This window comes from Zonotrichia leucophrys, chromosome 3 (assembly GCF_028769735.1).
Source record: "Zonotrichia leucophrys gambelii isolate GWCS_2022_RI chromosome 3, RI_Zleu_2.0, whole genome shotgun sequence".
NCBI classification, from domain to species: domain Eukaryota; kingdom Metazoa; phylum Chordata; class Aves; order Passeriformes; family Passerellidae; genus Zonotrichia; species Zonotrichia leucophrys.
The window spans coordinates 79,006,592-79,031,700 of NC_088172.1; the positions used below are offsets into that span (position 1 = coordinate 79,006,592).

The 25,109-nt window shown below is 41.6% G+C and overlaps 1 protein-coding gene across 5 annotated transcripts in view; it reads right to left on the bottom strand.

Moving 5' to 3' along the window:
• The window catches only part of TTC7A (tetratricopeptide repeat domain 7A), a 174,063-nt gene that overhangs the window by 148,537 nt on the left and 417 nt on the right, over positions 1–25,109 (bottom strand). For 4 of the 5 annotated variants that reach the window (XM_064708936.1, XM_064708937.1, XM_064708938.1 and 1 more), the window contains exons 2-5: positions 22,517–22,680; positions 20,810–20,978; positions 3,344–3,474; positions 1,265–1,386 (exon numbers count right to left, since the gene is read on the bottom strand). In XM_064708936.1, the coding sequence (XP_064565006.1) occupies positions 1,265–1,386; positions 3,344–3,474; positions 20,810–20,978; positions 22,517–22,680 (586 nt within the window). Of the gene's footprint in view, positions 1–1,264; positions 1,387–3,343; positions 3,475–20,021; positions 20,059–20,809; positions 20,979–22,516; positions 22,681–25,109 lie in introns of those variants that run through there. The other variant, XM_064708940.1, reaches the window with a different exon arrangement.

Sequence of the window (25,109 nt, forward strand, 5' to 3'; positions counted from 1 at the left end):
TGCCTGACTAAAGGGGTCATTTTACAACATCTGAGCTTTGTGTTTTTGTAAGCCTCCAGGTGAAAACAAGGATGTACCTAAAGGCACATCTCACCGATATGCTTAGAGGACAGCTTTGCTCTATACTCATGGAGAACAGCAGCTATTCGCAGTTACATTTAAAGTCATCCTCAGGGATAAAAAGGTAGCAAAAAAGCCCTAAAGAAGAAGCAAGCTCCTCCTCCAGCAGAATCAAAAAACAGTATCAGTATTCTACAGAACTATTTAAACTGATTTTTACTGGGAGTTTTTTTCCTAGGTTTTTGGGGTTTTTTGGTTTTGGTTTTTTTTTGCTTTCTTTTCCCACTCTACTCAGCAGGAAAAGAAGTGAAGAAAATGAGGGAAAGTATATTTCACTGAGGGTGAAGGCAAAAAAAAGACAAAATTAAATATTTGTGAACACAGTTTGTGGTGAGAAACCCAGAATCTGACTCCTTGATAATAAATAGGATAACATGGTGCAAAAAGAGGACTAAGGAAGGACAGAATCTTACAAGTGCAGTTTACACATGCTGAAGAGACACTCTCCTACATGACAAAATCTCTCCATTGGATAACCAGAGTTAATTATGTTTTGAAGACACAGCCTGGTTTAGGGAACAGCATGTCCTCACCCATGGCCTTTGGAAGTGTCCAGAGTCTTTTCTGCTGATCTTGAGAAGGTTTTTCACTGAAGGCTCATAAAATTCATTGCAGGCTTGTAGATATTAACTCCTCCTGCCCTTTTGAAGTTCACTGGGAGCTGTGTTTCAGAGGCATAATAAATACCCTGGAGTAGCACTGTTCCCGCATACATTCTCCAGAGTAAAAACACACTGATTTGGGGCATTGATTGGCATATTTAAGACCTTACACAAACAAACAAACAAATAAAGAAACTACCTGTAAGATTTTACTGAGCTCTAAACCAGGTGCTGAAAATTTTAAGGGCACACAGCAGTGTAAATTCCACTCTCTCTCTACAGTCAGACTCCCCTTGTCTCCACAGGGAGCAAAGCTGAGTCAAGTCAAGAATATTGTTCTACCCCACCCTACTTGTAGGTCTGGAAAAATGACTCTTAAGAAAGACAGAGAGACACAAACAGAAGAAAGGGAAGGACACTGAGGAGACCTGAGGTGAGCCAGCAGCCAAAAGTCATAACAGAACATAAGAAAAAAATTAAGTCTTCATCTGAGACAAAACATGTAATATTATCTAATTTTATTAATACCTGCATCCACCTACCCTTTTTTTAACTGAGTCACGTAGGCACTCTGTAGAGCTGCTTCCAGAAAGTAGGAAAGTTCAAACTCAGAGTAAGTCACATTGCTGCCCTTGATACTCCTTGAATGTGTGTTGTTTAAGGTCTGTAAAGGGGAAAAAAAAGAAATATCTTGGAATACAGGTAACTGTTGGAACTAGCCAGGTTCTTGTGAGCCAGTAACATCTTCAACAATTAAATGCTACACTTATCAGCTATTCAAAAATGTTATAAAATCAATTTTAAAATATACAATGACTTCATGAGATATTCTGCATGCAGTATGAGTTTTGAAACCTTTCCAACCTTTAATAAAGTAAGTAGAAAGCTGCATATTAACACCAACAGCTTGGGAAATACCACACAAATTACAAAGATCCAGTATGTTGCACAGAAATAACAATACAATGTTTGAGTAGGTTTATCTAGTTCAATATGACATAAATATTTGTTAAGAGTTAGCAAGCCATCAGGAGTCCTGATGAAAGAATCTTAATCTTTCCTCTATTTGTCCTATCAAATCTTCCCCCAGTTGTGCTTCCTTACTGGTACCACTGTGTCTGTCATCAACCCTGCATTTTCATGTCAGAGACAACTATGTGAAAGAAGGTTGTAGGGAGGTGGGGGGATCAGTCTCCTTCCAAGTAACAAGTGATAGGACAAGAGGAAATGGCCTCAAGTTGCAACATAAGGAAAAATTTCTTCACTGAGAGAGTGGCCCAGCATTGGAACAAGCTGTCCAGGGAAGGGGTGGAATCATCATCCTTGGAAGTGTTCAAAAAGCATGTGGTGCTGGCACCTGGCAACATGGTTTAGTGGCAAACATGGTAGTGCTGAATTAATAGCTGGCCTCAGTAAATTCAGAGGTCTTTTCCAACCTTACTGATTCTATGATTCTAAGTGAATTACAGGTCAGACTCTTTTCCTTCTTCGCAGACCCAAGCTGGCAGTAAAAGAAATTTACAGTGTCCAGCACTGGCAGAAACTCATCCTTCCACAATGGAAGGACAGTAATCATTTCAATTTAAAGATTATTCCACTTTTTTTTTTCTGCAGAGAAACAGAACAGGCCTCTTCTCAGTTGGCTTTTTTAATGAATTTTTATACATGCAATAAGCTTATTTTTTCTTGTTTCAATGCAATTAAAAACAAAACCTGACACAAAAACACACCTTTGCTACTGAGAAGAGCAGAAGTATCTGGTCAGAAGGTCAAAGACCTTTCAGTTACAGGACAGATAAAAATGCTGTTAACAATCAGTACTGCTGATGTCAAGCATAATGTGTGGCATTGGAAGGGCATGGAAGCACGTGGTATGTCCTCAGCTAGGCAAGGTTTGCACGTGCCCAGCAAATCAGCAGCACCCATTATCTGCATGGCTCAGTGGAAGGCTCCCAGTGTCCATCCTACCAACCAGTGGCCAAGCAGCTGCTTGCTACTAATCACAGAAGGGTTTGGTTTGGAAGGGACCTTAAAAGATCATCTAGCTTCAACCTCCCTACCCATGTCCCTGTCCATGGGCAGGGATACACCTTCCACTATACCTGGCAGCTCCAAGCTCCACCCAGCCCAGCACTGAACACTTCCAGGGATGGAGGACCTGGGTTCTAATGATCTGGATTCCTCAAGGTTCACTTGGAGAAGGTGAAGCACTGGTAAACTGCTATGGCTGACCCAAAAAGGTTCCTTTCGCTCATTAGGGATCTCAATAGTCACTGCTGTGCATCATTTACACAGCAGGTATGCAAAATGCCTTGAGTTCCTTCACACCAGCACCTGCCATGCAAAGTTCATCCTTCTTAAGTAAGGGCGAAACTTGAGATGCAACTTGTGCATCTCAAAGTATTTGGTGCTTTACCCCAGTCAGAATTTATTTCCAGACCTCATTCTCAGAAGAAATAGGTATAGACCAGCTAAACTGCTGATTTTACTGAGACACCTCACTTCCAATTTGTTCTCAGACTCCTTGCTATGATCACTTGACATTTCTCCATTTTTTCATTTTTGCTGAGAAACCCCTAGAAATTTCACCCAGGCCACATACTAAGCACATTTCTTCTTACCTTCTCAAGCTCCTGCAAGTATACCTGGGCAATAACACAGGCTCTCTCAAAACAAGCCATGACTTCCTCCTCCCTTTCACACAGTCGAGCACGTGAGGCAATTGAGTTGGTTGAGCGCTCCAGTGACAAACCTGCAAAATGGCAACATCATCTTTAACTGAAGCCTACCAACAGCAGTATGGTCATATTATTATTAATTTACCAGCTGACAAAAAGGCTTTTCCACATGTGGTTTCCCTCTTGATTTGATGACTTTCAAGACACTACCCCCATGAAAATACAATTCCTATACATGCAAGGCATCTTTGTCATGCTGCTCTAACACACAGTACCACTGCACACTCCTACCCTCCCTTTCAAACACTTATAAAGGCAGGATACACAATCCCTCTGGCAGGAATCAGCAGACAGAGAAATTAAGGCCTATATTTTCAGAGACAGCTACAGATCTTGGGTGCTTCAATTCAGTGCCAGTATGCACTGAATTTGATCATTTCTAGGCATCTGCTACTTCATGTGAAGCTTTTAGTAAACAGCAGTGTTGAGGGGAAAAAACAAACAAAAAAATTCCTAACTGGAAAATTATACAGAAACAAAGTTGGAAATTCTGAGGCCTCTCTTGGAAAATCTGAGCACATGCAGATTGCTCATGGACACACAGCAAGCTCTTGGCAAGGCACAAGAGACTCTTAACCACAAGATCATCATATTTCCAAAGGAAGGAAAAAAACCTGGGTTTTGTACTACTGAACTTCTTTGTTGTATCATTATCCAACACCACCAATAAACACAGAGTATGCTAATTGAAGATGCACAGCTACTGGTCCCTACAATAAAAATTTCTACTATCAGACCCTTGTCTGGCATCATACTATGACATCCTTTATACTCAAACTTAACTGGATGGGCTACACATCCATATCCCTGTTTTACTCTGATTGGTACAGGTTCTTATGCCACACAGGATCTCTACAAGACACCACTGCTTGAAAACTTGGATCTTCACCAATCACAACTGCACCAACACCTCACAGCCTAACACATGCTGCAAAAAGTTCAGCACATGCTTTCCAATGGATTTTTTATATAACAGCATTCTCTAATAACAATGACAAACATGTAAGATGCAATACAAAATTCTACTGTTCCTGACACAGATCCACAGAGGTGACAAAAGAAGAAAAGAATTCAGCTGTCCAGACAGCTCTCCAATGAAGTAATTTCAACTGCTGCAGCATGTAGCAAGGGATTTGGGAGGACCCACCACAGGCACCAGCCATGCTTTCCTGGACTTTCACAGTTCAAGAGGCACAGCACCTCAGTCTGCTCATTCCAGGAGTCTTGGCAACAACCTGCTGTGAGGCAGAATGGGCAGCCAGGCTTCCCCATGATGTATGATACAGTCTGGGTGCTCCTGCTGGAGGAGCCTGAGGTTCCTAGGCAGTCTTAGCTTTGTTTACTTCTGCTGTTCAACATTTGTTCTGTCCCCTTGGTTACTCCACGAGGAGTTTCCCTATCTCATGTCTTACATTTGAGCCAGACATAAGCAGTTAGTTCAGTGGGTTGGGAAAAGGCCTCCCTGGTTCAAGCTCAGGAGGAGGCTCCCCACTCCTTCTGTCCTCTCCCAAGTCACAAGTACACAGTGTGCTCCCTCAAAGATCTATATCTTGAAGGAACACACGTTCATACCTTTCACCTCTGAAAATACAGACCAGAGTAGAACAGGAGGACTGAATTGATTTCAGACTGACAGGGTGTGTGGGATGAGGATGACAATCATTTTGCTGCTTTTAACTAATCCCCAATCTGTGTTTTCTTCTTCCTTCCAGAAAACACCATGTACAGCATCCAGATATAACAGATTTCATCTCTAGCTCATCTATGAAGTCTCTGTCTTTATATCATGTGTTGTTTTCCTATTATTTCGATGGTTCCATTCTCCAACCCTGTAACTTTGTAATGAGTGAAGGAAAAAAATGCTCATTAACTCTCTCTACAGGAAAAGAACAAACCAAAAGTATCCAGCACTACAGTCAGAACAAATAATCTACAAATATTCTTCTTAGACCTGTCTCAGTTTTATCTACCTCTGAATTTCTAGTCATTTCCCTTAAGTGAAAATAAATTTTAAGAAGTCTGCATTTCAGAGCCATTTCCCTTAAGTGCAAAGTAGGGTTGAAGGCCCTGCAAAAAAAAATCCAGTACAATCCACTGACATTCACATACAAGCAGCATTTAATCAAACTGCAAAGAGCTGTCCTAACACAGTCTGTTTGGGGGTGTTTATCGTGGGAGATGTCACACAGATAGAAGAGGTTGATAAAAAGCCATTTCCATACATGCCACAGCCCACTGCAAGGAGTTACTACCTCTGAGCTCTGACATGGGGGAGGAAAGCAAGCAGCCTCTGCCAGCATCAGGTACTGACAACAAACATGCCCACCCATGCAAGGCAGAAAAACAGAGCTGGGGCTGGTCAGAGACAGGGGAAGGAACATCTCCAGAAGGATTCTTGCCACACTAAGTATCCAGCAATACACAGTGTGTTAAAACAGACACTATGCTACACTGCACTACTTGTAAAGGGCTAGGGGGAAAAATGACCCACATGATGTAACATTAGTCATGGTTCTGTCTCTGTCATTGTGTGCACTGACCTCATGTCATTCCAGTACAAAATCTTCTACAGAATCCAAACAGGGCTATTCTTGCCTACCACAGAAATGCAATGAAAAAAATTAGAGCAAGCAGACTGCAAATCCAGTATACAAGGGGAAGAACAGAAGAAAAACAACATAAGTTCCCTACTCTTGCAGCCACCAATTCAGTTCCCACAGTACAAAGCCCCAACAAAAAGATTTGCTCAGGATGCAGTTGGGTAAGACTTGACAAGCCCACCAGCACAAAGAGCACAAATTCCACTAACTCTTGTCCATCCTCCAGTTACCAACACAGAAAAGACTGCAGCACAACACACAATTTAAATTCAACTCAGCTTCCACAATGTGTCAGAAAGCCACTAAAGTGCATGTTACTTCCACACTGGGGTTAGCAAAAAAAAGTAGAGCTATTGCCAAGACAGAATTAGCTTCCAAGTTAATCATAAGGCAACATGCTTTCTTGTTAGCTGGTTAAGGTAAAGGGACTCAGGTATTTTTCATAATCAGCTGTGGCAAGAGAATACCAACTTAAAGCTTATCTATCCTAAGATTTTTCTTATATGAATCAGGTGCCCAAATTTAAATAGATACATACCTATATACTGTAGTAGTTTATCATACAGTGCAGATAGTTTTCTAATAGAGTATGGCCCAGGCTCAAGATTTTGAGACCTGTTCCCAGATTATCATTCTTTAAAATAACAAATTCTACCCACTTCAGAGGAAGTAACTTTCTATGTATAAAAATGCTGCTTTTCTCTCCTGCATAAAGGCAAAGCTTTCATTCACCTCCTCTAGTTCTCCCAATGATTCATCTCTAGCTCTTCACCTTCCTATAATCTCTGCCCCTTCTTCCCTGCCCCCAACTCTAAACTGCATTTATGTAAGAAAAAACTCAAATCCATAAGGTTTGTAAGTAATCTCTTCCTTGAGTTGAAATGCACTGCCTTCATATATGGAAATCTGAAAGGGGAAATTTTATGAAGTTGCATTTCCACTTTCATCTCAGTCATGCCTGGCTAAGGGAAAACATTGATAACATATAGCTCCAATGCTCTGAGGTGATACTATTACCAGAACTGGAACATCTATGTGCACATGGACATGTGATATCAGAGTCTCAGCAACATAAATGGGATGAAAAGTCATGCTGGAAAGAATCCTTGAAGGTACATGGTCTGACTTGCTACACAAAGAAGGGCCAGCTCAGGGTGGCCCCAGCTTGGTCTCGAAAGCCTCAGTGCACAGACAGAGACTGCACATGGACCAGGGGGGAGACTACAGTGGCTTTACATTTCTATGGTTCATAAACTAGCTCACTAAATAGCAGCACTCCTCCTTCCAAGTACTAACAATGTACCAATCCTTTCCTTTTTACACAGACTTCAAGCTTCCTATACTTGGATGAATTTAGACAGCCAGAGAACAGGTGCAAGAATTCAGGGTCATCACTTTCAACAGTGCTAGCCTGCAGCTGCTAAAATCCCATGGCCCAGGAGCATCAGAGCTGCCTTGCAAGCTGAAGAAGAGATGAAGGAAAAGCAACGGCATGAAAAGCATGATCCCAAATTCATGTGTTGCATCCCAGTGCTATGTGTTGAACACACTTATGGCAACCTGAAGCAAAAGACATCTTAGTGTGGAACTTACAGCCCTGCCAACAGCACCAGCCCCAGTCTGCAGAGCAAGGTTCCACTGTCTGTGCCCCTGGGCCACGCAGACAGGCCAGCCTGGCCAGAAGACAGGTGGGATGCTAAGATAAGTGCATGCAATAGTTTTACTCTCTGTATAGAAAGGTAAGTCATTTGTCTTGAGGTAAGCCATGCATGATGACATTGCATGGCAACAGCAAGGAACTGGTTGTGTGCACATTCCCATCCTGGAGAATGCCAGGTCATTCTGGGTCACTGTCCCCAGGCAGAGGATGCACTTCACTTCTATCACGTGGCCTTCAGGCTAGTTCAGAAATGTGGCTCTAGGAAATTAATTAGCATTGAAACAAGACTATTTTTAAGACTTCAAACATATCCATGTGCATGCTGACTAATCAACATTCATCAGAGTACCAAACACTTTTCAGAGACAAAATTCAAAAGCACAACCACACCACTCTAGAGATGGTATTACAACCAGTTTGCCCTGCCAGCTAAGGTTTGAACCTAAGAGCACAGTCCTCAACTAACCTATTCCATTACAGTCTTGGAAAGCAAAATAGCCCAAACCCCAAGAAGCAGCAGTTGGGATTAATTAGACATAGGCAAAGCCCAGCACCATGCATTATTTCTGCCACAGTCCACAGCAGTTTAAATAATTCACAACCTAGTCTAGACACTTTTCTCCCCAGCAACTAAGCCATGATTTTTTTCAGCAGGACTTATTTGCAGTGGAAATAAAAGAGGGGGAAGAAAGGCCTAGAAGCCCTTGATTTTGAACACATTGATTCATACTGCAGCCCATGAAAGGTGGGGACAAAGAGACCAGTATTGCTGTTCAAGAAAGCTGCATACTTCTTTGATTGCTGCTTCCTAGAATACAGGATTATTGTACATTTCTGGCAATCTGTTACAATCTTGAAGTATCTTTCATGTAAAAGTCTCAAGGGTAAAAAGGCAGAAAATTCCAGCAACCCCACGTACAATTATCTGAAGACCTAACTATAAGCTGGGAATGACGCTTAAATTTTAAGTAACCTGTGAAGGCTGCTCAATGCAGAACTCAGGACCTCCTTCTCCCACTTTCCTACGAGATGCAATAAATCAATGCTAACAATGTTACTCCAATTATTTTCAAAGCAAGAACTCTATCAGGTTAGACTTGTAATTACAGCTCAAGTTTATTGCTAAAATTAGGACAGCTTTTTGATCAAGTGGCTGTGAAGCCAGAAGGCAGCAAGCACTCCCCTGAGATGCAACCTCAGTGCCCTGCCCCCAGTCAATACTGCACAGGCTCTGCATCACACCACATACCCCATGCATACAGAAATCAGCAACTTTAATCCACTGACACTAATTCTTTGGAGCATATCCAGACCTGCTCAGCTGGCTATTCTTAACCTCCATAGCATGTCTTTTAATCCTTGCTTTAGCCTATAATACAGTGGTCTCCAAAATTCCTTGACCATATTAAGAAAAAAAAAAAATCTGAGCATGCATACTCAATATACGCATATAGCTATATAAAGACATTGCTTCACAAACTATATATTATATATTTGTTTATTTTTTCAAAAATACCTTCTAGATAACATGCTACTGACAGCTACCTGTCAGCAGAGAAAAGCCCTGCAAATTCAGAACACTTGACTTTTTTGAAAAAGCAAAAAGGCAGCAATTCACCTTTAAGTTTGACAACTATTTTAACCATTTTGCCATGAAATAACCACTGAGTTGCAGTGTGTACAGATTTTCATGGTCATTCCCAATCTCATTACAAACTAGATTCTATTTAAGGCTTGTGTTTATAAAGTCAACCTCACTCACACCATCCTACAGCATTTTGTGCATTTCTGGGCCAAACTGTGCTCCTTAGCAGCTCTTAATGTATTTCATTATTGAACCAGAATGTGGCAACTTCCTTTGGATAAGATTTGTTAGAAACATTTATGCTTCCTTGCTACTACATACCAAGCCTCCCACACTGCCCAATTTCTTCTAATACCTATTTTTTCCAAGTCTTTGGCAATGTCTTCTGTGTCTCTTTTAAAGGAAAGTATTTTAGTTTGGTGCCATGCAGGTTTTTTTCACATTACTTCAGCCATTTTTCCACAGTAGGAAGAACAAGTGTCTCCCCAATGGTATACTTTCTTCATATTTTGCTTTTACATAAGAAAGCTCAAGAGAGGCTTCTAAAAATGAAAGTACTTAATTGAGTGTCATTAGACTTCATTGATTAGATCCAATCCAACTGTCACTGCTTTTATCTGATTGAAGAGCTCGTGCTATTAATGTAAGCCCTGACATTCTCACCATTCACTTGTGCTCCCCTTCCTAGTATTACCTGAAATCCACAGGTTTTTAAGAGAATCTTTAAGCTACATGTCTATTTCATTAGGGTTAGTTTAATTAAAACTAGACAATATACTACATAAATCCACTTAAGTAGGCACGAGTGAGCTGCAACATTGTAAGTGAATTAAATAGTGAGGAAGCCCTTCTGCAGTGTGAAACATCCTGTTTTGTAAGACACTTTTGTAGGCTCTACATGACACAAGACCCTCTGACATACAGACTAAGTCAGGGAACCACTTTCAATAAAATACTAAAGATTTATTTCAATGTGAGGTGCTTTTGTTTGCTGGCGAATTTTTTAAGAAAAAAATAAATATAAGTTATAGTACTTTTCTTCTGCACCACAGTAGATCATCTTGCTCAACTCTGGGGCACATGCAGCACTTTGGGGGCCACTGCTATAACATACTGATTGTTCAGATATAAGAGGCCACCTCCATTCTGTGACATCAAGATACATCTACAGAGCAATGCTCTGAGGCACAGCAAACACAGGGGTGATCAGCAATCTCTTACAGCCCCACATTTAAAGGCTTTGCCAGCACCATCCACATCTATAAATTGTCATGGCATACTGCAGAAATTACTCTTCTTTCTCCCTGGTCTAACTACAACAGGAAGAAGCAGAAGAGAAAAAAAGCTAAGTTGAAGGGCCACAGGGGAGAGGAGATGGTACTGATGATCAAGCACTGGAATTTCTTCAGCTTGAGTTCATTTGCACTACAGTTAAGCAGCATCACCAGCAAGAAAGTTTTCTTCTAGCTGCAGTCACTGAATCAGACTAGCCCTTGAATCCTGTTTTCAATTTTTCTGGCACCTCACTACAAGAAAGACCCTGAGGTGCTGGAGCATGTCCAGAGAAGGGCAACAGCGTGGGTGAAGGGTCTGGAGTACAAGTGCTATGAGGAGCAGCTGAGGGAGCTGGGGGTGCTTAGGCTAGGGAAAAGGAACCTCTCTACAACTATCTGAAACGAGGGTATAGCAAGGGGAAGGTCAATCTCTTCTACAAGTACACACCAAGTAACAGGACAAGAGAAAATGGCCACAAGGTGCACCAGGACAGGTCTCAATTGGCTATCAGGAAAAATTTATCCACTGAAAGAGCAGTCAGGCACTGCAACAGGCTGCCCAGGAGTCACCATCTCTGGAGGTATTTCAAAGATGTGTAGATGTAGTGCTTAGGGACATGGTTTATTACTGGATTTGGCAGTGCTGGGTTAATGGTTGCACTTCATGATCTTACAGGTCTTTTCCGATTTAAACGATTCTATGTGAATTTAGGGAGCAGAAGGGAGAGAAAGGAAGGGTAATTAATATTTTACTAAGCTGATTTGTATCAAGCACTCAACACGGGTGCAGATGTGACGATCATTCCCTCCCGGGAATGGCCGTTGCATTGGGGCCTGCAAAGCGCAGCGGGCACGATTTCTGGTGTTGGGGGCCTCCAATTGGCAAACCAATCAAAGAGCATTGTGCAAATTAAGGGGCCTGACGGGCAATTGGCCTCTATATGCCCGTTCGTTTTAGATTATACAGAGCCCCTCTGGGGAAGGGACCTTTTAGCCCAGTGGGGGGCCAAAATCGATCTCCCGACAGCTCCCCAAGTTTTTCGGGTGGTGGCCACTGAGGAGTGCCGGACCTAGAAACTGAATTGGCTTTCAGATAAACCAGTACAGGTCAAGCAGTGGTCACTTAACAAGCAAAAACTAAAGGCACTCAACGAGCTCGTTCAGGAGCAGTTGTTGAAAGGCCACCTGGAAGAGACCATGTCACCCTGGAACTCCCCAGTGTTTGTCATCAAAAAGCCTAACAAGGATAAGTGGCGGCTCCTGACTGATCTTCGCCGAATTAATAGATTAATAATTGACATGGGTTCCCTTCAGCCAGGGATGCCCTCCCCAGCAATGCTCCCCCGAGATTGGGAATTAGCTGTGATTGATATAAAAGATTGCTTTTTCCAAATTCCCCTTCACCCGGAGGACGCCCCGCGATTTGCATTCACAGTTCCGTCCATCAACTGTGAGTCCCCAGCCAAGCGCTATCATTGGCGGGTGCTTCCGCAGGGCCTCAAGGTCAGCCCTGTGATCTGCCAGTGGTATGTCGCTTCGCTGCTGTCACCCATTCGTACAGCCCTCGGGGATGCCGTCATTGTTCACCATTATATGGACGACATCCTCGTGTGTGCGCCCGACCACAGTCTGCTTGCCCATGCAGACATGGTCGGAACCCATGGTTCCTAGAATGGACAGAGCCTGCAAAGACTAACAGGCTTGTTGCCCAGACACTTGAAAGACAGAGGCATTTGAAGCTTACTCCAGGGCAAACCATCACATGGAAATCTTCCAACAGCCACTGGACACATCCCATGCTACACAACACAGCCATCTAAAAGCTCCCTCTAGCTTTGGCCATCTGTGAGTACCTCTGTATTCATTCTCTTCCAGTGAAATTAAGTGTAGCATGCTGTTTCATTTAACCCCATAAACATTGTTCCATTTCCTCAGAAAAGCATGGGCAAATACTCTTCTACCTCCTGATGCTGCTAACCCCACAGCCTTAGAGAACTAAGTCACAGTGCAGAAGGTGGAGAAGGTTTTATGCATGTGTGCAATCACCATCTTCAACTGTGTGTGGGGAAGGGAGTAGAATAACTAAACTTTACCACTGTAGAAACCAAGTCACATTAACAACAGGAACCAGAAGTTATTCCCTTTTTCACTTCCCAAATTTCAGTAATCTGCATTTAGTGGCCTGCATCTAACTCCTCAAAAGTCTGAAGTAACACCCATGCTGCATTTGTGCATAGCTGACTGTGCTAGAGGTGCAAACTACTTCTGGAACAGTAAACCATCAGATCCAACAGCAGAGAAAAGCTCATGGAGCACAAAGGAAAAGCCTTTGTGCATCAAAGGCTGAGAAAAGCCTAAATGCACCAAGAACACCAAGGCTGGGCTTGGCAACTCTTTCACATCCAAGCAGGAAAGCAGTGGCACAAAGGCACACAATTCACCAACACTCAATAGGTTCAAAGGATTTCACAATGTAAGGGCAACTCCAGACTCTTAAAAATGGTTTTCTGGAACCCCAAATAAAACATACTGACACTAGGTCCTTTTATCAAGACATCAACATCTACAGAGTGGGGCTTTTGCCTATCAGACAGCTACTGTGATGCCAGCATGAATTAACAGCATGCTTCCTGTCTTGCTGTCAGAATTGTGAAAGCCAGCACTTTGAGGAGCATACCAGGTACAGAAAAAAGTCTCTCTCTCTCTCCCTCTGATGTGGATAAACATTTAAAAGATGCATCTTTTGCCAAGCAAAAGTAAAAACAAGTTCTGCCAACAAAATGTCTTATTTAAATTATAATGTCCTATTGTATCATACATCCTTTTGGCTGGGACTCTGTTTTTCTAATGGTCAGGCAAATAATAAACCTAAATAATTTTATTATTTAGGTTCTGTTTAAAGGCACCCATCTCCCACAGATCTCAGTTCTCAGAGAGATAAATCTCAACCTTTTGTAGTCATGAGAGGATTCCAACAAAGGAATTCATGCCCTGCCCCTGCCAGACCCTTTAAAAAAAACAAAAAAAAACAAAAAAACAAACAAAAAAAACCACACATACAAAAAAAAAAACCAAAAACATACACAAACACACAAAAAAAACCCACAAAAAAAACCTACCCCAAAACAAAAAACCCAACACAAATTCTACTCTTCTACTGTGTCCCACTAAGTTCTACTTAGTCATACAGCAGCTGAAATTACTGACAACAGTAACCTCACCAAGGAGCTGCTAGTAGAGGAAACAGCAGTAAAGTAACAGAGAACTGCAAGCAAATATATCATCTTAAAAGGAGCATGCAGGTCAACAGTTGCATGCTGGCAAGTGTTCATCATCCTCATGAAGCCCATTATCACTGAAAAGCTACATCTGGGTATGAAAAAGTGAAATCAAAGTTTTAGGTAACGTTCCCCTGAACTATCACCCAAACCTATGCTCTTTGCATCTCAGCTTTGTGCCCAGTATAGTGCTGGCTCTTCATGATCAACAAGCTTCCCTAAAGCCAATGAAAAACTGTGGTGCTGTCTTTAGGAAGGTTCTAGATACCCTTCCCAACACTTCAATGAACTCAAGTGCCTCAGTCAGCATCATCACTTCCAATATGGGCAGGTTCCAGCCAGTAGTGGATTGGGATCCCTGGGAAGTCAGAACACATCAAGGTAACAACCCTTCTGGTTTAAATGGGATTATTAAAGTATAGAAGATTTAGACCTCCAAGTACAAGCCTATGACACATGCCATAATGTCACCAGTCCTAAGCAACACCATACTTGACACTGAAATTAATGGGCAGAGACCTCCCAGAGGGAGGGAATTCAGGCTCAGGATTTTTCCCCTGTACCTTACAGCCTGCTGCCCATTTCTGCTAAATGGGTACACTGTATCACACTGGCCTCAGGTCAGACAGGGTCAGCAATGCAGGCAGGATGAAAACCCAGCTTCTGGGGAGGGTGGGGCCAGCTGTGCTGCAAGGAGGTGAAGATCTGAGCTCCCTCTGCTTTTACCACTCTCAGATTTGAGCACTTTCCTTGTAGCCATGCGGCTCCTAAACAACAATACAGAAATCATCTTTATCTTGACATGGGCAATTGCAACATGCTTTTACTTTTCTCCATTAATGCCTAGAGAATATAAGGCAAACTACTTAATTGAACATGGAAAGAATGTCTTCAACCTTCCATTAATCCATTTTCTGCACTGGACTCAGTGGACTAGAAAAGGTATTTTCTTCCTACATCGTAAGATATACACACACACCATCTCTTTTTAGGCATTACAGCGAATTTTTCTTAAGGAACTTCAAAAGCTCTTAAAAATTATCCTGTAGTAAAAATCTCAAGCACAAGAGTATGTATAACCCCTGGGAGGGGGTTTTTGGCACACAAGAAGTGGAACAGTATTCCAAACACTGTCTGCAAAAAGAAGACATCCTGAAAAGTGCTATGCCCTCTGAAATGAGGGACAGACTCAGAAAGTACATATACTATATACTCCATTAAGAGGTTTATAAAACATTACATGAATTAAAAATGCTTCTGGCAAAAAAGAAGTTAGAAGTGTAAATTCACCTTCAAAATAAGCTTATGAATTAAATTATGACCCTACAAAACTATATGATGTTTCTAAACTCAACTGATCTGTACTTGAAATTGTTCAAACTACTGGTACTCAAAATCATTCCACAGTCTGTATTCCAGAACCCTCCACAGTTTTGATACTATGATCTCACTTATAAAAACCTAAGTGGACAAAATCTCATTCCAGAGAAGCTAACAGGAAATTCTAATTAAAAGTAAGGCTACATAAGTTAAGAGGATAACACACAATAACCCAATAATGTTACTTAAGAGGAATAAATCCTTGCATCATGGGACTGGCAGCATTTGTAAAGAACTGAACTAGAAAAGTTATTAGCTTAGGATCTGAAATAAGAGTTTGATGAAGTACTGGAATAGTCTTTAAAATAGAGGTATTCTCCTGTGAAGAGCACAAAAAAACCAAAACAAAATAAACAAAAAAACCCCAAACCAACAAAATAAAAAAAATGCCAAACCCACAAACCTTACCTTCCTCCTTTCAATTCTCTAAATTATTTAATTCAATAAACCAACAATGAATGAAATAAAACCAAACAGGAAAGTTTATTTTTCCTATTTTAATCTATGAATTTTTGAAAATGCACACATGACAAGAAATTTATCAGCTTATCAGAAACACTGAGTTAAATAAATTCATTTAGTGAACTGAAAATCTTAACCAAATTCTTTAGAGAGGAGGGAAAAGTAGATTTACCAGAACATAGCTTTGCAATAAAGCTGTCTTTAACTCTACATTTTATTCTCATTTTCAAACTGAAAATTAGCAACTGAATACAAATCTCACCTAGGAAATTATTCATCATGTAGAAAACTGTACTAGAAAAATGGATGACACACAAGCAAATGTCAAAATGAAAGACTCCAATTAAGCGTATAAACAAGTGTGTGATACATCCTCTGATTAGCTAGAATTAACAACTTTAATACCAAGCTTGCATTTGCTGTATGCAAACCTACTGTTTTCAACAGTAGTACAAGCCAACAAAACGAGAAACTAATTAAGAGAAGAATGGCTAAGAAGTTTAAAACAGTTTATTCAATTTTTGAGGTTTCACTTGGTCAATTTAAAACCATTATTAAAACCAAGCAAATAGTTTTCAAACCTGCTGAGTAAAAGGTCAGGTTTTTTGTTTATCTCTGTGTGATATCACCATACTCCTTTCAGAACACCACCAGAATCTCCAAACAACCACTTCCAGTATTGGAAACCCAAGACAATCATTTCACATGGGCAGAAAGCAGAACAATATAATTCAAAGTATACAGACCTCATAACCACTGAATTCTTAAAAGATACAACCACAAGAGAAACAGGAACACACATAAGCTCAGCAATTTGTTCTAAGACCGAACAAAAACAAAATAATCCAAAACAAGATGTGCTGAACTCAGGATGCTGGAAGCAGGTTCTAGTCTGTTTATCATTATCAAACCCAGGAAAAACCCCTACGTGGCAGCTTCAAGGTTTTACTTTAAAAAATATCACTCACAGATCTTAGCAGAGCTCTAAAGCTCAGTGGCTCAATCCAGCAATGTTTGTTTCAAGATTTTATCTTTGGTTTCTCAAATGTGTCACACCACAGATCTTAAGCATGTTTAAATGACTAAAATGGGTCCAAGGACAAAATACAGATAGCTCTGAACCACTAGCAAGTCTCATTTCCTCCTAGATATGGCTTGTGGTTGGATTTGTTACAATAAAATGCAGACTACACGATGGCTCTTTACAGGCACACTATCACCTTGTTCTCTTCCATACCTTTCCAAAGATCTAAAAAGACAAGCTCACATTGCAGCCTTTTGATAAAATGGATGTCTTTTCTAAAGTTGAAAACCCAAAAACTAAAGAACAAAAACACTTAGAAACAAAATTACAAGGAATAAATCTTAATTTGTTCTGCAGTCTTCTCTCACAATCACCAGAGAAGAAGCTCTATGTACACCACCATTCACATCAACTGTGTCAGATGCCTTTTGAAGAAGTGATGAATCACCCCAGAACAGCCAACTTCTGACTCTACAGAGAGTTCAGACTGAAACTGCACAAATTAAACCCATCCTGACATGCCAAATGGCCAAGAATAACACAAAAATTACTAAATTACAAAAACTACAGGATGGACTGGGAGAAAAGGAGAAAAACAGGCAGTGGGACTTCTAAAGCTTTAACTCCCTAGAAATCCATTTAGAAACTAGATAGCCTGTGCAACCCTATGGCATTGCTGCACAAATACAGACAGGCAGCCTTCTCCAGGCTACCCCACTCAGGTGGAACAAGTCCAGTGCCCTGCCTGACAGCACAGGGCTGACTGCAGAGCTCTGACACATCCCTGAGCACAAGATAAAGCCCCCCTCAGTCAGTACAAAACAGGACCCACACAACACAGCAGCCCTGCCTGACTCCACCACCTAGGCTGGCCTCAGGTAAAGCAGCTCTCATCCTGCTCTCAGCAGCACAGCAAACATTGCCACATCACAGAAGCTTCCTTCTTGGAGCTCAGGTATGCTGAAGCCCTGGCTAGAGCTACACAGTGCTCTGTAAGGGTCAGGTAGCAGCCTGACCCTGCACCAGGAAGGTTTACTCCTTTCAAAGAGAGAGATATCTGCAGAGTTTCTGCAGCAAGCACAAATAGAGGGAAACCAGTGGGGTCTAACAGCTACAGTTTGTTCTGAAGTCTTGCTGTTTCAAATGGACACCATCAGGTAACAAAGCCACAGTATATCCCAAATGAATTAGAAGCAAAGTTTGCTTACTCAATACTGTTTTATGCAACAGAGCTACTTGCATCAGAGATTACCAGCAGTAATATGAACTGAGCAGAAGTAAACTTTTAAGGAAGGACTGACTTCATGAAGGATGGGGAGGAACGACACAAATACAAACCACCCACCTATTAACTAACCAGAGAGGTTAAAATTAGTCATAATGAAAAATCAAACAATTGTCAAAGCTCCACTCACAGTGCCCACAAAACTTGTCTCCTCACAACGCAGGGATTTAGAAACAGAACAGGAAGCAGCAGTCAGAAGAGACACTGGAGAATCTTGCTCTCTCCCATTTCTCCTGTGACTTGCCAATTGCACAACCCCTCATACTGATAAAGAGCTTCAAAATTTACTTCTTGAAACTCACCTTGTGTGGAAGTTTAGTGAGAAGGTAAGCAAGAATTCTTTTCCCTGCTCAACTTCTTCAATCCAAACATAAGGGTACAAATCCATAGTGCCTCTTACCATAATATGAACCCACTACATGCTTTGGACCTCCAGAGATTTAGTTCAACATCCACCTTCAGTGTTGCAAAGGTTAAAAGGTGCTCTAAGAAAGGAAAATCGTTTTTGCTGGATTTCTACAACAGGTTTTATCTGTGCAACTCCTCCCACTGTATCCCACGTTCCTTGCTACATTTTTGTTAATTGCCAACATTAAAAGGATAGATGTCAACATTTAAAAACTAAGCCTTTTATCTGACTGTTCTTTGTTCCATGACCTTTCCAGCCTCATCCTGAGTGCTTGAGACCCTATGCTGCCATTCTGCATACAGGCATTTCTCAGCAGTATTACCTACACAAAACTGAGGCAGTTTCACAATATGAGGTGATACAAAGTTCTGCTGCTTTTAACTAATGCTGGATGAACAGGGGTATTCTATTAAGCCAACAGCTTTCTCCGCTTTCTGAAAATGTGAACAAGAAATTGACTGAGGAACCTAACTTGTGCCTTGAAACAGACAGGACTGTGGCTTTTCTGGATATTTGCCTAAATGGCCCCTGCAAAAATTTTACTATGAGCAACATTCAAGAGCATCTTTAAAGAAGGCTTCAGATCACAAAAACAACCAATAATTCAACCCAAGGCAGTAATCTAGTATGAATGAACATAATTTCTGGAGAGATACCAAATTAAAAAGGGGAATAAGAAAAATCTATGGCATAAAGTATCAATACATTTTAAATAATTCAACTCCATATTGTTACTTGCCCTGCAGAAAGAGCCTGGACACATGTTATAAAATGAAAATTTACATCTGCACTGCTATTGCCATAGCTACCTGCACAAAGTGCTAACACCAGAGTGGCTGAGGGAACATGGCATGAGGGAACAGTGATCCTAGCAGCAAGTGCCCGCTCCAAACTCAGCTGGACAAGCTCCACTCTGCTGGACTGCTTTATGCCACCAACTTTGGTAGAATACTGAGTGATTTACTACACTCTTGATATCTCAGCTAATATGAAAATAATCATCATGGAGTATAAAGACTGTGCAACCATAACAGCACAGAGGTTTCTCTGCAATGACAGAGACTCCATATGGTTTACAGGGCAACACAGTATTTACATTCCATGTTAAACCACACGGGGAAAGAAACCAAAACATTGCCTGACACCGAGGCAAACGCCTCCAACATCTCCATATGTAAGTTAGCAGTCAACACAGCACAAGGGCTCTTACAACAACAGGGTTATTCCATCAGTTTCCACACACACATCATCACTACACTCACACCTCACCAAGGGTCATACCTGGTTCCCAATAAGGACAGTGCATCTCCTTCAGACTCTGGAGTGCACCAGGAGTTGCTCACAAATACACTGCTGAGAATGCACTGGCAAGCACCTCTGAGCCATGCAAGTGTCAGTGTGAGGCACAAGTAAATTAGTCCTGCTCCACAGAAGCTCATTAATGAAGCAGATTCGATCAGTACCACAGGAAACAAAAATCAAAGCAAGCAAAGCAGCACAAACAGGGTTTCAAAAAAAGCAGAATGACTCAAATTATTATCAGTAATACTAGCAGCCCAGTCAAACAGTATTTTGGGTTGATTTGGTTTCACTCTTTTACATACCAGTTGAAGGTATCTGATCATCAGAGTTCTCATTCACCTAATTAGCTGGTGGACATGCTGAAAAGAGTAGAAAGCAGTAGATAGGTAGCAGTACTTGAGCAACATTTATAAAGGAACCGAAAGCAAATGAAGGAGAAGATTACTGATCTTTTTCTCCCCCCCAAGTCAAAAACTGACAAGGGTCTTTCCCCCACTCAAAAAGGAAATGCAATTTCACTACCCACAGAGGTAGTTTGAATTAGAATCTCTCAAACAGTGCAATGTCTACAGAGTTACAAGGGGGAGGAGAGATTCCTGTTTGTACACAAGATCTGATACTGTGTGACATGCATTGCAAAAATACACTACCTGCTTTGAAAGCACACACTCTGTTAGTCCAAAGTTTAAAACTTGGAGACATCATTGTTGTTTAATTCACAGAAATCACTGATATGTACAAGTAGATGAATTCTTTCTAACCCAAAGCATAGGCCCCAATCCAGCCAAGAACTTGATTCTTGATTTAGATTTTCCCAAAATGGACACACAAGCTCAAGTACATCGCTGACTTCCAGCCAAGAGTTACCACAAGATTTCCAATTTCAAGCTTTTCTTTACAAGCCAGCCAAGTTTAAAAACCATGGACTAAGACTCCATAATGCCTTCAAGTTTGAAACTACACGGACCATACCATGTAGGATCTTCTACAGCGCACATCTTTGCCCTAATCCTGCTCCAACCAAACCACTTGGAGAAACAGCTACAACCTAAAACCAGCACATATCAAATATACACACGTGGTCCTTTACCTTTAATAACAAAGGCTTCAGTTATCAAACGCAGCATGTACAGAGGCTCCTCCTTGGTTGAAAGGTCATCAATTCCTGCTTTTGCATACATGCTGATGGCATCTCTGTAGCATCCCTCCACATAATGCAGCTTTCCTAGGATCAGCATAGCTTCTGTCATGTACTTCGGCTGAAATGGAGCAGAGAGAGAAAAAGTGTTCACAGGGTGAAACACCAGACAGGAAGAATGAAGTTCTACAGCAAATTAGGCAGGTGCAGAATGCTTTCCTCTCCCAAGTGCAAAGGCTAACCTCATGAGAGCAGTAGCCAATGAAGGTCAGGCAACCACTTTGGACCTGAGATTTGAAATACAGTTTGTAAGCCAACTCTTTGGTCTCAGCTGACCTTCTCTATCGATTCACCAGCCACAAAGAGCACATAAAAGGCTGGCACTGTCAGAATTACCTACACACACTAAGAAAAACCCCTGCGTTTGAACTAGACAGTAAACATCACTTTTTAGACAAGTAAGCTCCCCTCTCCTCTGTATATTTAATTAAAGAGTGAGAAAAGTCTCAAATTTTCTTTAGTTGTCAAAGAATTTTCACGCAACAGTGAAAAAACAGAAGGCACACCTGCTATTTCTCAGATTCATTTTGTTTAAGGCTTTAAAACAAATATTACAGAACCTCAGTAAAACACATCTGTTCAGATCCTCTGGAAAGCATGAAAAGGTTCCTAAGCCTTCATATCCATTTTTTCAATACATGCAAGCAACTCAGGGTCAATACTGCATCACTAGCTAAGTCACCACTAGCTAAAAACCAGTAATGCCAATTCATGCAGCCAAACTAAACACAAGGAAGTGGAAGAATCCAGTAGTTCTGACTGATAATGGGGTTAAACTATAAAGAGGGTTGGACAGATTCCCCCTCCCTTCCTTACTCTCTCCATTTTATCTCTAAGTAGGCTGACCTTGCTCATTGGAAATTAACATGGTGAAAATATAATATGCATTTCCAACTTAACTAACCTAGCCTGGCAATTTCAGGACCAGAAGTAATAGGAGTCTAGAGCAGACTGGTGTAATTCACTTACATCTAAACACAGTTATGCAACTGTGTGTCAAAGGACACCAATGCAGCAGCAGCAGCCATCAAAGCAGAGTTTTAAAACCCTCCTGAAGCTCTGCAGCTGAGTCGACAAGCAGATACTGGCCACACACCCAGATCATAAAACAAAATAAAGGCATTACTTCTCTAATAGACACCAAAGGCAGTGCAAGGCTATAGTCCTCCCAACACAACCCTAAGATCCTGACAGCAGCTTGTAGCACATTTTTCTCCAATCAGGAGCTATCAGTTGTGCAAAACTCCCTCAGATCTGGAGCAGCAGGAGGTCACTCTACTGTGCTGGCCTGACAGCACCCTTATGTGCCCACACCCCACCACTTGAGAGCAATTCTAAGTATTTATCCTACTCCCAATTAAAAAAATAAATAAAGAGGATATGCCCTTGTAGCACATAATTTCTTTGCATATGGAAAAGCAAGTCTCACAGCATAAAACCCGGCCTAGAGGAATTACCAGTCTCTCAGTATCACCTCCAATACAGCACTGTATATCCATGGACACAAGCAGGCAACACCCACACCTTGTATCAGACTAATAATGACAGCAAAGAAGGATCCAGGAATTGGCAGGAATTATGATGATAGAGCCCACTTACTCTTAGTTTCCCTCTGCTTAAGATATTGGTCAGATACTGCTTAGCTTCACCCAGTTTGGGCTCACTCTTCTCTGACAGTGGAATGGAGTCCTTCAGTTTGGCAAAATTTTCTTTCAAACATTCCTCCAGCAGAGCCTCTGCAAGCAGCAAACTCCCATGGTCCTCTGAAAGCACACACCAACCAACAAGAAACATTTCTTACTGCTATACTGATGATAAACAGAATTACAAAAACAAAACAACACACTTTGAGACAGACAATAAACTCAAATGAGGGGATAAGGAAGAACTCGTACACCAAAAAAAAGTTCCATTAACTTTTATCTAGTGGAAACAGTACATTTTGTATGGAAAAATGAAACAACACTTGTAACTTGAAGATATTCCCTCCTTAATCCCTTAATTTTGGCAGCACCATTCCTTCTTACATTGTCACTAATATAACAGTTAAGAATTTTCATCACAAAACTCACTTTCAAAAGTGTAAGAACAAAAAGTCTGCAAACATTTCAAAGGATGCTTTTTATTTACAAAGGTACTAGCATGATATGAATGCTTTAGACTACAGAGAAGTGATAGCAGTAACTGCATCAAAAACTTCAACAATTCTCCTGAAAGTACACAGAAAAAACATTTAAAAGATAAATTATATAGATTCTACACATCTATTACTAAAGACACGCAGGGATTGATCCTCTGCTGCAATTAACATGCCACTTAAAGCTCTTTCTACATTAAAATCCATCCCTGTTCACAGTTCCACAGAAGTGTACACTCAAACACAGGTAGCAGCAATGGATACAGCATGAAGCATCATGGAATGTGGCAATCGTGCTGAAAAAAAAAGTTTAATCTGCCAGAGTACTCAGAGTTCTTGCATGACAGGCCCATTTCTGCAGTTCCTTCATTCATAACAACAGCACCTCCATCAGCAGACTAGTGGGTCAAGCCAGGTAAGGAAATCTTTGAATACCCAAAAGCCCAGCCCCACATTTCATATATACTCCATGTTTCAAAGTCTGAAGTTTGAGAATGAGAGGAACACAGTAGTGTATCCATTTTTGTATTTTCAGTCCAGGAGACACCTTATGCCCACTTTCTACCTATACACCATGTAATAACTGTATGGTGGTTTAGACTTTTTTGTTGTTGTGGCCTAAGTGTTCAGCTACATATCAAATTATAATCATAGCTCTTCCTGCTTGTTTGCAGGTCTGCAACTACACAAAGTACAGGTACATAAAATGAGAAGTGTAAGAGTTCAAGTATATTCCACCCCAAATTTGCATGCAGTCATTTCTACACACTAAAGTGCTTTCAGGTAGTCATTAATCCCTTAATCAAACTTAAGGAATTAGATCTGTAAGATCACAGACAATTAAGAAATAAATATACACAACCTCACAAAGCAATACTACTGTTAAAAAACAGTCCCATCCAAGCACACAATCATTTCTAGAAGCACAAAACCTGCTGAAAGAAGTTCTATAGTAGTAACAAGGCATTACTCTTTCGTAACTACCAAGTTACGATGACATGGCAGCAAATTAACAAATCATGTTTTTACAGCAATCATACTGTTGTTATACCTCTTAATTACAAGGGAAGAAACTACTGTGAACTCTTCAACTACTAATGCCCTCAAAGCTCATGGTGATCTCTGCACCTGGGAAAACACAGCTGAAACCTGACTAAAGTTCAAAGGTTGGCCGTATGATTCTCAGCACAGGGTTCAACCTGTATCATGTAAACACTAGGAAAGCCTCAAAAATAAACATGTATTAAACTACCAGCATCTCTCCCATCATGGTTTCCATTGCGAAGTTTAGGGCACCCCAAAAAGCTTCAACGCTAGGGCCATATTCTGGTCACGATCCCCTAAAGAAGGGGTTTATTCCCAGAAGCAGCTCTTCTGACTTCGGTGGCAAAACCTTTGTACCACTACCGCGGGTAGAATCAGCTCCTGTTCACAACTTACTTGCTGACCTCAGACTGAGTTAGGCTGCCTCCCTCGTTACAAAAGATTTCATTAAAAAAAAAAAAAAAAAAAAGGGCAGCAAATCAGTGTGTTGTAACAGGGGAAAAATACTAATATACTTGCTATTTACGAAACCTGCTTTACACGTGAAAGCCTTCTAGTAAAGCAGTGCCCCTCGGAAACGGAAAGAGGTAACACAAGGGCACCCACCCAGGAACAGCGCTGGCAGGGGCAAGAGGGAACCAGCATGGCACGTATCGAGAAGCTGATTTGAGCCTTTCCAAGCGGGGGCGGCCCGCCCGCAGCCCAAACGGGCCAGCGGCACCCGAGCGGGCTGGGAACCGGCAGCCGCCACCTGCGCCCCTCACTGCCCCGCTGGCTCGGCAGCGCTGACACGGAAAGGAAGCGCCGAGTGATCCTTCCGAGCGCCGCTGCTCGAGCTCCGCCGCCTCTCCCAGGCATCCCTCCTTCCCGAGCGCTGCGGAGCCGGGACGCCGGCACGGGACGGCAAACGACGTCCCGCAAGCCGGGGCGGCCGCAGCTCCCGCCCACGCCATCCCACCGGCACGGGGCTGCCGACACCGGCGGCGGCAGGGAGCGGGCGGCAGGGAGCGA